The sequence below is a fragment of the Salvia hispanica genome, chromosome 3, assembly GCF_023119035.1.
Source record: "Salvia hispanica cultivar TCC Black 2014 chromosome 3, UniMelb_Shisp_WGS_1.0, whole genome shotgun sequence".
Lineage (NCBI taxonomy): Eukaryota > Viridiplantae > Streptophyta > Magnoliopsida > Lamiales > Lamiaceae > Salvia > Salvia hispanica.
In genome coordinates this window covers 28,822,487-28,838,331 of record NC_062967.1, presented here as the reverse complement: position 1 = coordinate 28,838,331, position 15,845 = coordinate 28,822,487, and the positions used below count along the sequence as shown (strand labels likewise).

Genomic DNA, 15,845 nt, shown 5'->3' with positions numbered 1-15,845 from the left:
AAGAAATATATAGGAAATATGTAAAAATTATTGAAAATAAAGAATAGAAACTATTTATATTTTGTATTCAAAAGATTATAAAAATTTATAAAACAAATAATCAAGATTACTAATGAACTATTAAGCATATGATTTAATCAACACTGTATACGTAAATTAAATATCACTATAGCAAACGTTTAATCATAATTGTAGAAGAAAAGGAGGAAGATGGAAGACGAAGGAGATGTTTCATTTTCGTTTTCACTATCAATTTAAGTATGGAGATGAAATAACAATGCACTAGATCAAATGCTATGCAAAATGAAGAAACTATAGGAGTATGTGTTTTATAGGGTGCAAATAGAGGATGATAACAGTGCTTAAGATTATTTGTATTATTACCTAGACTGGCTTCCAAATAAATTAGGGACTATCAAGTGAAACAATGGTGGATTCAGAAACAAACTTGTGGAGTCGGACAATAAGAAGAATGATGTGAATTCGGGTGTCCAAAAGATGAATCTAAGAACCGGATTTAAGGACAAATTCTTTCAAAAAGAAGGAAAGGATGATGTGAATCCGGGTATTCACAATCATAGGATGCAGCGACATCGAGGTCCGAAAGAAGGTGGAGATATGGCAAGGAGCCAAGCCGGACTCGGAGGTCTGACTCAAACCAGAATTTGCCTATCAAGATGGTGTCCAAATGCTCTTCTAACCATTGTGTTGAAAGTATATGTTTTTATTCATTCAACTTGTTCTAACTATGAAGAATTACACGCCCCTTAAGTAGGCAGAGAAATACAATTTACATGGAAAAGATTTACCCTAATGCAACTAGGAAAGTATCAATTACAATTATTATATGATTCTCAAGAATATCTTCCCTTCCTTGTAGCCGATTTCTTTCCAACACTCCCCCTCAAGTTAAGTAATGGGACCCATTCTTAACTTGTCCAGTATCTCATGGAAGCTTCTTGCATTAACAGCTTTCGTAAGTATATCTGCCAATTGATCTTCAGATCTCACAAACGGGAGTTCTACTGTCTTGGCCTCTATGTTGTCTTTGATGAAGTGTCGATCCACCTCGACATGCTTCGTACGATCATGTTGGACTGGATTCTCAGATATACTGATTGCTACCTTATTGTCACAGAACAACTTGCACGATTTCTGTGATTTGAAGTCCAGTTCTGTCATCAATTTCTTCAGCCAAAGAATCTCAGTCAGTCCACTCTTAATTCCTCGAAATTCTGCTTCAGCACTTGACAAGGCTACCACTTTCTGTTTCTTGCTCCGCCATGTAACAAGATTTCCTACCACAAAGGTGAAATAACCAGCCGTCGACTTTCTGTCATTTGGGTTTCCTGCCCAGTCAGCATCAGTGAAACCGTGAATCTCCAGATGTCCATGATTCTCGAACAGAATCCCATGGTCCGCCGTCCCCTTTAGATATCGGACAATTCTTCAGGGGAAATAACTGTATTATCTGAGCTAGTTTCAGGAATTACCTCAGATATCACTGGAGGAGGATTGGATTGAGACGTAGGCGATTGAGGAGGCTCTACAGCAGACGTGACCGGCTCGGCGGTGACACTAGCTTGCTCTGTTAGTTCCACGATCGGGTTGCTTGGATGCGGTACAGACAAACTGAGGGGTCGAATTATTTCACACTCCCCCTGAACAGCGTTCTCCCCCTGACCCCGAGGTTGGGTGTAGTAAAAATACTCACTTTCAAGGAAATTACAATTCATGGTTGTTATAATCTTCCTAGACCCCGGGTGATAACATCGATAGCCCTTTTGATTTATCCCATACCCCAAGAAGACACATTTTAAAGCACATGCAGAAAACTTATTCCTTTCGTGTTTTGGTACATGTACATAAACCGAACATCCAAAGATTTTGAGCGGAAGAGTGAGAGGTGTAGGAATACTAGTCAGGGTTGAAAGAACTTGTATTATCGGATCTAAGGATTTTCACAGTGGCTTGGAATTGTATTTGAACCATTGTAAAAAAAAGAGAAAACTTTTCAAAAACTTCAGATTTATTTTTTAGAAAATATATCCAAGTCAGCCTAGTGCAATCATCCACAAAAATAAGAAAATATTTGAAACCATGATCTCCTAAAATAGGAGCCGGATCCCAAACATCAGCATGCACTAAAGAAAAAATAGTCTCAACGCGAGTATCATTAGATCTAAAGGATTGTCTGTGACTTTTTGCCAAAACGCAAGATTCACAAGTAATGTTTTTAAAATGAGAAAACTTCGGAAAAGGCAATTTTAAATAACCCGAGGATGGATGCCCCAATCTGCGGTGCCACAGCCAAGCTTCCCGATTTGCAGATCCGTGAGCAAGCATCGCGGTGCCACCTTGTTGAGCAATCTCATCCACATAATAGAGGCCTTGACGCTCAGTGCCACGCCCAATTATCCTCCTCGTCCTGATATCCTGTAATACACAGAAGTTTGGATGCATCAGTAATGTACAGTTTAATTCTTTCGTCACATGGCTAATAGACATGAGTTTATGGGACAGTTTGGGCACATAGAGACAATTTGTGAGTTTCAAGGTAGGAGAAATTTCAATGGTTCCACTCCCACCCACAACAGTTAATTCTCCATCGGCAGTTTGTATATGGCTTTTGGTTGCTCCATCAAATTCAGAAAAATCATTTTTATCATAAGACATCGTATCAGTGGCTCCACAATCAAAAATCCACCCGCTCTCCTTTGGATCAATTTTATTTTGAGCAACACAAGCAATTCCAATATGTTCTAAGAGTGCAAAACGATTAGGGCTAAAAAAGGATTTTTCAGAAAGTTTTGGGGCCCTGATCTGAATTTCCCTATTATGAGGTCTTAATTGCACATGCTTAGAATTAAGAGGACTAAAATGAGAACAATTCATGCCATGGGGTCTAATTTCAGTATCATAAACATTTGAGGGTCCAATTTGTAAATTAAATTGGGGTCCGGTACCTCCAAATCCTGCCTCTCCGATTCCACCCCCTTCGCCGGCCCTGCCGCCTCCGCCCGGCTGCTGGACGGCTTCTCCCGTCCTCCCACGAGCGACGGCGATCTCCCGATTGCCTCCCCCTTGCGGGAACAACCCGTTGCCGTCCTCGATTCCAACCGCTAATCGAGCTTTGGCCTTTTGGTTTTCATCCCACCATTCCGGAAATCCGACGAGGAGAAAGCATGTCTCTCTGGTATGTTTATTCTTCGCACAATGTGAGCACCACAATCTGGATTTGTCGGTTTTGAAACCTACTCTGCGGTTGGGCGGTTGAGTGGCGGTCCGTTGCGACGGTGGTTGATTTGGGCGTTGTTGTTGTTGATTCCTGACCGTGAACCCTAGTCCCACTTGACCCGATGATGGGTCGTCGTTAGCCGTGTCGGATGGAGAATTCGAGTTTGCTGTCGGCGGCATGATTTTGAGCCGTGTAGCCTCTCGTTTTATTCGTCCGTACGCGGTTTCGGCTGAGGGTAGTGGATCTTCTTTGAGGATGTCGCGCCGGATCCCATCATATCGTTCGTTCAATCCTGTGAGGAACTTGAACAAGCGTCTCGTTCCTATATACGTCCGGAATTGGCCGACTCCTTTGTCGTAGCAATCAATTGGGCGATTCTCATATCGATCTATCTCTATCCAGATCCCATGGAGACGACGCCAGTAAGTTTCGAGTCCCTGTTCTCCTTGAACTATCTTACTTGCTCTTTCCTCCAAATCGTACAACAGGTAAGGATCGGCGGTGCTTGCAAACGTGACAGATAGACTCTCCCATAGCGCCTGCGTAGTCGGTGGTGCGCGAAGTCGACAACAATATCAGTTTCGATATTGTCGATTATCCATGAGAACACGATCATGTCAGTTTCTTCCCATTCGGTGTAGCCCTTCGCCCCCGGTTCTGGCGGCGCTGGTATGCCCGTGAGATGCCGGAGTGCTCTCTTGCCTCCAATTGCTATTCTCATCAACTTCTGCCACAGGGTGTAATTGGATCCATTGAGTTTGACAGCCAGAGTAACATTCTTACTCATCCTCAATCGTGACTCATCGTCGGTGTTGTTTGGTTTCTCCTTGTTGTCTTCTTGATCTGCCATGGCCGAGATTTTGGTATTCTCAGGCTATGATGATTTTGTTCTGAGCCTTTGCTCTGATACCATGTTGAAAGTATATGTTTTTATTCATTCAACTTGTTCTAACTATGAAGAATTACACGCCCCTTAAGTAGGCAGAGAAATACAATTTACATGGAAAAGATTTACCCTAATGCAACTGTGTTGAAAAGTTTAGAGTTTGTTCAATATACGAATTTGCATTCTATCACTACCCTAAACTTATCACTCTTGTGTTGATAAACCCATGTCTTTGTATTGATATTTGAATTTAAATGTTGTATTGATATAATTATGTTTTTGTGTTGATAATTTTAATACACAGAATTGAAAGTTATTAGTTATTACTGTAAATTAGTTAGCACACTAACGCAACCTATAGATAGAATTATAGATAGAATGAACCAATTTAAGTAATTATTGTACTTGCTAACCTAATCTATTTAAAAAATGATAACAGTCGGGCTTCGATTTTTCAGGAGCCTACAGAAAATTTAGCCCAACATCAAATCTTAAAAAAATTATAGCTAATTGATTTACTTACTCGGATGTTTGTGACTTCAGCACGTGCGCGTTGTCTCAAATCGGGTACCCAACCAAAAAATCCGATACCCAATTTAGAAAATTTGTTAATGTGCTATTACACGAGGGGTGTTTAAATGGTTCCTCGGTTCTCAATGTTAATATTCTTAATATCTTGTTCCACATCGACTTGGTAACGAACTTAGTTCATGTATAAAAGTGTGGATAATCCTCCCCCTTATAATGTCTTTTAAGGGGTGAGTGACCCATTTGTAATATGGAATCAGAGCTGACCCAAGTCGATGATGGATTTTATCTCTTTATCTCTTCTCTTACCTACCCACGTGATGGAAGTCCGATGTGTCATTCCGGCCCACACGTGAGGGAGAGTGTTAAAATTCTTAATATCTTGTCTCACATCGACTTGGTAACGATCCTAGCTCACCTATAAAAGTGTGGATAACACTGCCCCTTATAAGACCTTTTAAGGGGTGAGTGACCCATTTCTAATACTCGATTAACCGGAATTGAAATTGGAATTGGAATTGGAACCGGCCGGTTAATTGAGGAATCAGTAAACCGGTTTCGGTAGTGGTTCCAACTTTTGATATAAAACTGGTTTCGGTTCCTAACCGGAAACCGGATTACAATTAAATTTTATTTATTTATAATTCAATATACTAATAAATCTAACTTAATTGAATTAATATAAAATAATTTGAAATATTGAGTGATTTTAAACATGATTATTTTAGGGAGGGATTAACTATTTCCAATGGATATCCATCTTGAAAAAATTGAGTATCCCATCCCAAAAAAATTGCTAAATATTTTACCCCGTCTCCAAATTAATGATAGAATAAATAAATATTTGGAAACGAATAATAACATTACAACAAAAAAACAAAAGGAATTACGCAAGTGTGCCGTTATGCAATGGGCATTTATTTTGTGATTGGTTTGAAATGATTAATTTACATATTTTTCTAAGTAATTGTGACCAAATTTTGGAATCTTGGTTTACACATCAATCCAATCATTGACGAATGTTCCTTCTCAACAAAGAATGGATAATAGAATGACGATATCAAGTTTGTTTTGTAACTTTAGAATGTGAATGTGGCTATCTCTAATTGATTGGCAATAAGTTCGAGTTTGAAATAATTCGATTTATTGGCCGATAATACGCAACATATTTCCATCTATATTTTGACTAAAACTATAGTGTCATTATATAATACTCCTACTCCAGTATTTATTTATCATGTAAACGTGCTTAACCCTAAGAAGACTTTAGGCGTAAATATACACAAAATATTTTAGCTCCCAAAAATAAAATACTACTACTATCATTTAATTATGTAAAACAAATTCTTTCTATGTACAGATGAGTTTCTATATATACATTTAATTACAATAGCAATATTTCACATTGGAAGGCCCCCAAATAAACATTTTATAACAAGAATCAAGAGGCCAAAGAAGACATTTCACAGTTTTCACATCTATTTCTTTTGAAATTAAAACAAAAAATAAGCTGACTTATAGAAATGAATTAATAATCCTTAAAATAAACTAATTTAGCATATTTTTTCTTAAAATTCGTGCTTAAAAGAAATTATTCTTCAAAGAGACTGATGGAGTATAATGCTAAGCAATAAGCATTTCTTTGGGAAATAAAATTTAATAATATGAGGTTTAGTTTAGTGAGTCAAAAGTGAAAAGAGAACAATATAATTATATAGAGAATAAAATAGATAACCGAAGGGAATAAAAAGAATAAAGCAATAAAGAATAAATGTATTAAACTTTTTTTTATCAAAAATGAAACAATTCAATTATGGTGGAAAAAAATTACAGATAAATGAGTAATTTTAACATAAAATTACCAAAACATGAAGTAGAGCTTAGCTACGAGCACGTAATTTCTTGGTTTTGACATGAAGTAACAAAGCTATCAAACTCCCCAAAACACACAAACAACCACCCCAAATCAAAAAGGTTGTTTGTAGCATCTCCCTCCTACACAAATCTCTTGGCAATCAATTCTCCCTTTCTTGTAGAGCAATGCTGCAGAATCCCCAAACAAAAATGAACCAATTGGTATATTCGACCCCAAAATATTGTGATCAACTCCAAAATTGATAGCGTTGAAATTGAAAAATAATTTATAATTAGATAGGTATTTTCTTACTTTTACTAGCCTATATAAATGGCTGTATTTTTGTAATCACCAATTAATAAAAATGTAGTCCATAGTGAAATTTTCTCTTTTCCTTCTTCACTCTCTCTATCGACAGCTTTTCCCAATTTTACATTTTCTTCATCCTCCATTGATGGAGGTTTCTTCATCCAATTTCTTCTACATTTTCAACAGATAGTCCCAAACAACTCCTTAGTTGTTGACATGGATATTGAGGTTATTACACCACTATACAACTGTCGTGCTGATGTAAACCCCCCCCCCCCGATCGTTGATATTTTCTCGGATCGATCTTATAACGACATGATATGCACAAAATCAATTTTACCATAATAACAATCAATTTTAATAGCACGAAAATCCCAACCTTAATAATTTTTTATCTTCTTATCCACAAACTTGTTCAATTATTTAATTAACACTAAAGTTCAAATTTTGTCGTTTACATTTGTTAAAAAAAAACTTTTTGGTCTTTTACATTAAATTTGTTACTTTCGGTCTCAACAATATGTTTTGCTTCAAAGTTAACCTTTTCATTAAATTTAACGGTCAAACATGATTTGACCAGTTTGACCAAATTATAGACTTAATTATGAAAATAATTAGTCATGTTAACCTAATTAATTTAATATTAAAACTTATAAAATACTTTTTACCTATAATAAAAATTACTAGTAACTTACAATCCATAAATATTTTATAAAAATTAAATTAATTTTATAAAACATTTTATCTATATTTTTTTACGTATAATAAAAATTAAATTTGTGAATATTATAAATTTTAATTCAATTTATTTTAGGTAATTTTTTTTTTACAATTTAATATTTTTTATTATATGTATTAAAATATACTTCCTCCGTCCATATTAGGAGTCATATTTGCTGTGGGCATGAGTTTTAAAAAATATAAGGAAAAGTATGTTGAATAAGTTAGTGGACTATGAGTCACACTTATATATATTAGTTTTATAATAAAATATGAGTGAAATAAGTTGGTAGAGTGTGACGCCTACTTACCATTTATAAGTGAAATATGACTCTTATTGTGGGATGGAGGTAATATTATGACTATTAATATATTGTGATATAGGTAAAAATATTTTATAAATTTTAATGTTGAATTAGTTAGCTTAATTTTAATTATATGTATATAATTAAGTCACTAATTTAATTAAATCATGTTTGACCGTTATTTTTAACGAAAAATGTTAACTTTGGAATAAGACATATTGTTTGGGACCAAAATGCATCAAACTTAATGTAAATGACTAAAAACATTTTTAGAGCAATGTAAAAGATTAAATTTGGATTTTAGTCTTTAATTAAAAGAATTATCTACTTAAGTTTGTAGTTTTCAATAGCTACACTTTTCTTTTTTAATTTGAAGTATATGTGTTGATCAGTATTGAGACCATGAACATATTACATGTTACACGCCAACCCTTATGACTTATGCACTTGCTATAAATAAATTCAAATTTCCAAAAGCACACATATTATATAATTTCAAAAATCAACATTTATCAAGTACATATTTCAAAACATTCTGAAAGTAGTGGGACCCTCTCACCACTCTATATATAACACATTTATCTACATGCATAAATGATGAGGAGGAGAAGGTTGCCAAAACGCGTCAGCCGCCGACCCTTATAATAACTGTAACTCACATCAACCCACACATCATTGGTATCTTATTCCTGAAAAATATTAGTGGTTTATATGAGCCACAACTCAGTGTCTATTAACCTTACCTTTAATTCCACAGCTCAAAAATCAAACATGTTCTTTAACCAATATATATAACAATAATCAACAAATATTAAAATTAAATCCATATACATATGCATATGCCACTCTGTTCAGTTTATTATTCTGTGATAGTTCAAGCCTGGTATCTGCCCGGGATTTTCAATATGCCAATATGATTTGACCCGAAGGTCCCACTATGATTTGACCCGTAGGTCTCACTTTGAATTGACCCGCAGTACCAATATGATTTGACCCGAAGGTCCCACTATGATTGACCCGAAGGTCCCAATATATCCACTATGATTTCAGATCCAAGACATGACTATCACAGATCCTCTTTAATCAAATGATTCAACTAATTCCAATACCAAATGCAAAACATATCTATTGCACCAATCACATATCCATATCAATTTAATATACTATTAATATATTTATTGCACCAAGCATACATCCCCATCATCACAATTAAATATATATCATATCAGTATCACATCGTATAATCCAATTATTCACTTCACTTTAACACATAGCAATTAATCATATATCACATGTAAAATTAAAAGTGTAATTTTTACACACCTGATTATAACAAGATGACAACGAATAATCAAACACCCAAATTCCCTTTCTTCATCAGCAACTTTGTATAGCCGGAGGAATCAGACGCTATTTTTCATTCTTTTTTTTTTCAACCCTTAATTTTATTTCTTCCTAACTCCTCTGTTCTCCCCCCTTCTCAATTACAACTCCAGTCATATATTTGTAAAAATAAAAGAGTCGGCTTAACCGATTAGCCTCTTTATCAATTTATTTAATAGATATACATGTTGTACATGAGCTAAATCACTTACACGTATTTAAAGTTTGGCCAAATGTCATGCCACCAACAATTCTCTATTAATAGTCCATGTACACACATATATTTATTTAATGTAAATAATCTTAGTCTATCTATCTAAAAAGCATGCACATATCTAAATTTATATATCTATAAATATATTAGTACGTACATAATAGTAGTACTATATTATCTCATGTACATATATACACACGTTATTACACATGCGCACACACATTAAATTATTAATTTATTTAGTATTTATAATACTTATACACATGTATTTTATATATAAATATATAAAATATATCTTCTTTTTTTTTTCGTTGCGCAGTTATACAAATAAATGGAATGATAAACAAAACCATATCAATATGCAAAATGATGTATGTTTCGAGTTGGGGATGTCACAATTCTTCCCCCCTTTAAGAATTTTGTCCGTAAAATTCATTTTTCTCTCTGTTTGTTTACTCAATGAAATCATTAACCCGTAAGCAGATATGGATAGTTCTTTCTCATCGTTTCTTCAGTTTCCCAAGTCACTTCTTCGCCCCCGTGATTTTTCCAAATAACTTTAATATTGGACAACTCTTCTTTGCACTTGATTGACCTGATGCTTCACTATATTGACAGGCTCTTCTATATAACTCAAATTATCGGAAATCTGTATATCAGGATTTTTCAGAATATGTGAAGGATCAGATCGATAACGTCGAAGCATGCTGACGTGGAAAATATTATGAATCTGCTCTAACTCTAGAGGCAGTGTTAACCTGTACGCTAATGGTCCAACTCTTTCGACAATATCATACGACCCAATATAAAGAGGACTCAACTTACCTTTTTGCCTGAATCGCATGATTCCTTTCTGAGGTGAAACTCACAAAAATAATTTATCAAGACTGAGATAGTAAATCGCGGATCTCGGTCAATATATAAGATACTAGAATACCATATAAGCGTTCCTGCAGATAATGATGCCAAATCTTCAAAACAAAATAATGCCGCTAATAACAGATTTTGAACAGAATAAGAAACTTCATGTACTTGCGATTGTTACGACGCATAAGAAATAAACTTTCCATTAAGTCAAAAGATAACCAAATCCATGTTTCAGCGCATCATTATAATTAACATAATATCTTGTACCCGCAGAGATAACCAAAATAGGTGACATATTCAACCGATGCTTCCACTCATTAAAACTCTTTTGATATGCTTCACTCCATATAAAAGAAGAATTCTGTCGTACTAACTTCATTATCAATTGAATAATAATCGAGAAAAATTTCCAGTTGAAAACCAGTTCAATCTTTTGTAGATCCACTTCTATTCCAAAACCTGACACCACGTGTCCCAACAATACCATATGATCTAGCTAGACACCACGTGTCCCAACAATACCAAATTTGGAAAATGCATATTTTTTAGGGCAGACTATAAAGGAAATAGTGCATATTTTTGTAAGACGGAGGGAGTAATAATAATAAAGTAGATAAAAAGTGAAAAATTAAAAGTTGAAGTGTTGGCTCGGTTATGACCGATAACCGATCGATTCTAACCGAATCGGTTAGTTAAGTTTCCGAACTAGAGATCAGGTCGATTTCAGTTAGTTTTTTATCCAATTTTTAGGATTGGTTAACCGACAAAACCAACCGTTTACCCACCTACAGATGTACCCAAATTTTTAATCAAATCGGAGCATATTATATTATTAAATTTTATTATTAAGACGACATTGTGTTCAATTGTTTTGGCAATCTATATTATATCTGTCCACCAAAATCTAAAATACGTTTTACTGTTTCAGGCTATCAGCCAGTTATTTTTTTTTTTCACTTTTAATAAGTTGATCAACTCGTTGTATTAGTATTCGATTATAAAATTAATATATTAAGGTAAGACATAGTAGTATTTATGCTTTTCATCAATTTCTTCTACAAAATAGAATATAAGAGGAGGGTTATATTGTTAACTCAATGTTTAATTGCTATCTACAATTCAATAATAGCCATTAGATATTTAAATTAAAGGCTTAGAGATCATCAATTACAAAATGTCAATACGATCAACAAAAAAGGTCAATAAGATTATATGATCAATTCCAATAAAAATCAATAGGAGTATTAATGTCAAGTTAGCTATAACTAACTTTTAAAAGAAATCCCAAAACTTTAAATTCATATAACATATATCAAATTAAAGATAATTTTATATGGATTTCAACGATATACTACATGCATATATTTCTACGTCAAAATTTGAAAAAAAATTGATTTTTTTTAAAATTTTCGTATTTTTGACGAACAGATTTATGTCAATACACCTTACATAATATGTCAATATTATGCTTGTAAAATGTAAATATGAAATTGTGTTGACATTATTATGTTTTCGTGTTGATGTATTTCATACACTGTATTGACATTGCATTTCTAAACCTTAAATTTGATAGTTGTTATTATCTTTTTAATATTAAAAAATGAAAAATGAAATTACAATTATAAATTATAGACCACAAGATTTCTAAAATTTTATAGTATCAAATTAGTTGTAGTTAGCAACTAAGGGATGAGTTAGTAATATTTTAAAGTACGGGAGTAGTAATTGATTTTGGACAAAATTATATTTTGTGGGAAAAAGTGAAACCAAAAAAAAGCCAGCCTACGGCCTGCCTCACTTCCTCTTCCCCTTTGAAACTAATCCCCAATTCCATCTGCAATTATTTAGGTTTAGGGTTTGTTGAATTCGTGTATTCTCAAATCTGAATCCTAATTTATCATGACTGCCCGTTTGGCTTCCTCCGCCGCGCGTCGTTGTGTTCGATCTATCAATTTCTTTTCACGGCGGGGTATTGGATCCGGAACTCAATTCCTCCAAAGGTTCAATTTTTTTTCAAAAAAATAGGAAATTGATGTAGTACTATACTCTAACTTGGTTGTATTTGCTTAAATTTGCTTGTGACTTATGGTTGGAGGCGGAGGATCATAACAGAATCATCAGTTTAGAGAAGAGCATTATGCGTAATGTGATGAACTTGGGCAGGTTTGTTTGATTTTTTCCTTCAAAAAAATAGGAAATTGATTGATGTAGTGTGTTTAAATTTATTTGTGAATTTTGGTGGATCATAATAGAATCATCAGTCTCAAGGAGAGCATTAGTCTCAAGGAGAGCATTGTGGACATGGAGTTGGATAATAAGCTAATCTTGGGCCCCCCCGCCTATAACCAACCTTCTAAGTAGTAGTAATTGCTTTAGCTTTCTCAATCATAAACTCAATTCTTCACTATTTACTATAATAGCATTTAGATTGTTCACTCTTTGTTTTTGTATTATTGCCAAACTCATCATTTACTCATTTTTGAAAAAAAGTTTCCATTTTTTTTATTCCTTTTCCTCCATGCCAATATATATGAATGATCATCATTTTTGAAAAAAGTTTCCATTTTTTTGATTTTAGGTTTCCATCCTCCATGCCAATCTCCTCCTCCCTGCGACTGCTGTTACTGTAGCATGTACCCTCCCTTCGTCGAAGAGAGAAAATTCAATACGTCATGGTCTTCACGCCTACAACTTTTGAAGCCTAAGCCTAAGCTAGCAGACATTCTCCTGAGTTATCGTGATATACATGATCGTGAGTTTTTCACTTCATATTCCCTTGTAAACAATGGCGACCTCTCGCCCCAATATTACGTATATCCTCCATCTTTTCTGGCCGAACAAGGTTATCTCTTCACCGGGGCTACTTCTAATGGTGTGCTTCATTTTCACAATAAAGACTTGGGTAGTCATGCTCTTTGGAACCTATTAACGGGTGAGTATAAGATCCTTCCTAAGCACTTTGTCGACGAACTCTCTCCTTCTGTTTGTTTTGGATTTACAATGTGGTCTGACCATGAATCTCAAGATTGCAAACTGATGTATCTTGTAGACGTCATTTCTATAAGTGAACAAGGCGACTTAGATAGGTTTTATCATTTCGTATTGTATTCACTCAAAACTAATTCATGGAGGCTAATACCATTCACCGGCTTTGATTTGGTTGAAGTGTTTGACGGATATGGTTGCGTATCCGGGGGTTTTTACTGCGTAGCGTATCGAAAAGAGAGTGGCGAATGTATCCTTTCGTTTGACATTTCTACCGAAACCTTTTCCACTCTGCCCACCCCGAACGATTATAGCTACGACACTCGTTACGATTTTCTAGAGTATAAAGGATACTTGTGCATTATTGAGAACGAAGGCTACAATCTTCGTATGCCTCGGCTTTGGGTTTTGGGCGATGACGGGTTGTGGATGAGGGAGTCTTTTTTCGATACTATTGGTGTTGGGTGGCCGTTGTGGTCTTCGTATGATGGTAATCTGTTGTATTTTCCAAGCTTAGTTGATGATGCGCTAGTGGTGTTTGATTGTGCCACGGGAGTGCTGGTGGTGTATCATGAGGTCAAGTGCTCGTCTATGGTTCCGTTTTCGCAGAGTTTAACTCAGCTTAATAAGCTTTAAGATGTTGTGATAAAGAGGAGGATGAGTTTGCAAGTTGTAGGCCAGGAATTGAGCTAGTTTAAGGTAGGAATTCATGTTTATTTTAGATCAGTTCAGTTGTTGTGTTTGGAATTGTTTTTACTCTATTTATAGGAATTCACATAGAGATTTCTTTTACTAGTATAGTATTTAAGATGAGTCTGTGTTTGGATTTGTTTTGCAAATACGAATGTAATCTTATTTCATTCCGTGATTCTCTTGCATTCTTAATCATCAACAATTTTCATATTTTTGAACAAATTTCCATTTTTTTGGAATTTAGCAGTTAAAAGTGGAATTATTGTTTTCATATCTCATACATAATATTTTTTTATTTATATTTTTATTTTTTTTATTTTTTTTTATCATAAGTGAAAGTCGAGTGATGAGTTCCAAGCTCTCAAAGATGAACTGAAAAATTAAATTTTCTGGAAAAGCATACCTCGATTTTATTTGACTCTAGTTTTAGCTGCAAAACGGGCAATCAATTTAAGTAGTATTGCAATATTTACAAAGTTAAATAGTTTCTTTTAGGAATTAATAATACGCAATTACCATCAACCGATAAAGAAAAACCAACCGTTGAAGCCAATTTTGGATGCTGCCTACTAACCCGATTTTCGACGAAAATATGTGTGAGAAGCAGAATTTCTGATCATAAACTATTTACCAGGAGCGCCTATGCTTGCGTACCCGGGGTTTTATTATTGTGTAGCGCACCGAGAATGCAATGGCTACTGTATTTCGTGCGCTTGACACTTCTACTGAAACTGTGTCCACTCTACCCACACCCACCATTTATAGCTACGAGCCTCATTATGGTTTTCTAGACTTTGGGTTTTGAGTGATGATGGATCGTGGATTGACGAGACTTTCTTCAATATTAATACCCGATCCAAGAATTTATATTCGGGGGTACGAGTCATATGATAAATCATTATATAACATACCGAATAGGAATAGGGGTACATTTTAATATAAAATTAAAATTTTCTATATATATACATAATAGTAGTACTAAATAAAAAAAAATTTGGGGGGTCATTCGAACCCCCTTGTTACCACCTCCCTCCGCCACTGCCCTCGGGTGTCCACTGTGGTTTTAATTATATGTATATAATTAAGTCACTAATTTGATTAATCATGTTTGACCGTTATTTTAAACGCAAAATGTTTTTATTGAGAGACTAGTACCGAATCATGTTTTTATACACACAAAAGATTGTTAGGATATGATTATTAGAAAGGCACCATAAGTCCAAATATTTCATTTTCGACTCCCAACAATATTTTCATTTGCACGTCTTTAACTTGACTTTACATTTGAACACTAAAAAAGTAGGTTTTTAACGAGCTACAACTATAGAGAACCTTTGGGAGCATAGAGAGCTCTAGAGATGTATAAAGTGTTGGAATATATTGGAATTTTTAATCCTAACTCTAAAATCTAAATGTTTGGTCTTTGGTTAAATGTTTGGTTTTTGGGAGGCCATCAAGTTAATCGAGTTAAAAGTAACAATAAAAGGTACCTTTATACTTTTATTCTTGCGTATTATGTATTCGTAATATATGAACAAATATAAAAGTCAAAAATCTAAATTATATGGCATCATAAATTCAAAATTCAAAATATTTATGAAAAAAATCATAAAGTGATTCATGATCTCTCCAATAAATAAGAAGAAATATGCTCATATTCAGAGATGATAGGATATTTAATTGGGAGATTTGGAATATAATTGAAATTGGGTGATTAATGTGTTGAATTAACTGTCAAATAAGTCGGAAAATATTTGCATCTTGGTCCAACCGATTGTGTTCCAGGGTCATTGGAGTATGTTTTATCGAATACTTTTATTGTTTAGCCAATTCTAAACGTCTCTTTTTGATGTAAATTAGCA

General features: G+C 34.4%; 1 protein-coding gene across 10 annotated transcripts; it reads left to right on the top strand.

Moving 5' to 3' along the window:
- Positions 1 to 12,065: 12,065 nt before the first annotated feature.
- LOC125216967 lies at positions 12,066 to 14,153 on the top strand. Of its 10 annotated transcripts, none has more exons than XM_048118767.1 (4): positions 12,066 to 12,274; positions 12,401 to 12,468; positions 12,558 to 12,668; positions 12,884 to 14,153. In XM_048118767.1, exon 4 carries the CDS (start codon positions 12,937 to 12,939, stop codon positions 13,924 to 13,926), a length of 990 nt encoding a protein of 329 aa, XP_047974724.1. In that variant the 5' UTR covers positions 12,066 to 12,274; positions 12,401 to 12,468; positions 12,558 to 12,668; positions 12,884 to 12,936; the 3' UTR covers positions 13,927 to 14,153. The 10 variants fall into 10 exon arrangements, with proteins under 10 accessions (XP_047974724.1, XP_047974721.1, XP_047974728.1 ...); XM_048118764.1 differs by having other exon boundaries at positions 12,066 to 12,305; XM_048118771.1 differs by having other exon boundaries at positions 12,066 to 12,468; positions 12,884 to 13,237; positions 13,472 to 14,153.
- Positions 14,154 to 15,845: the final 1,692 nt, after the last annotated feature.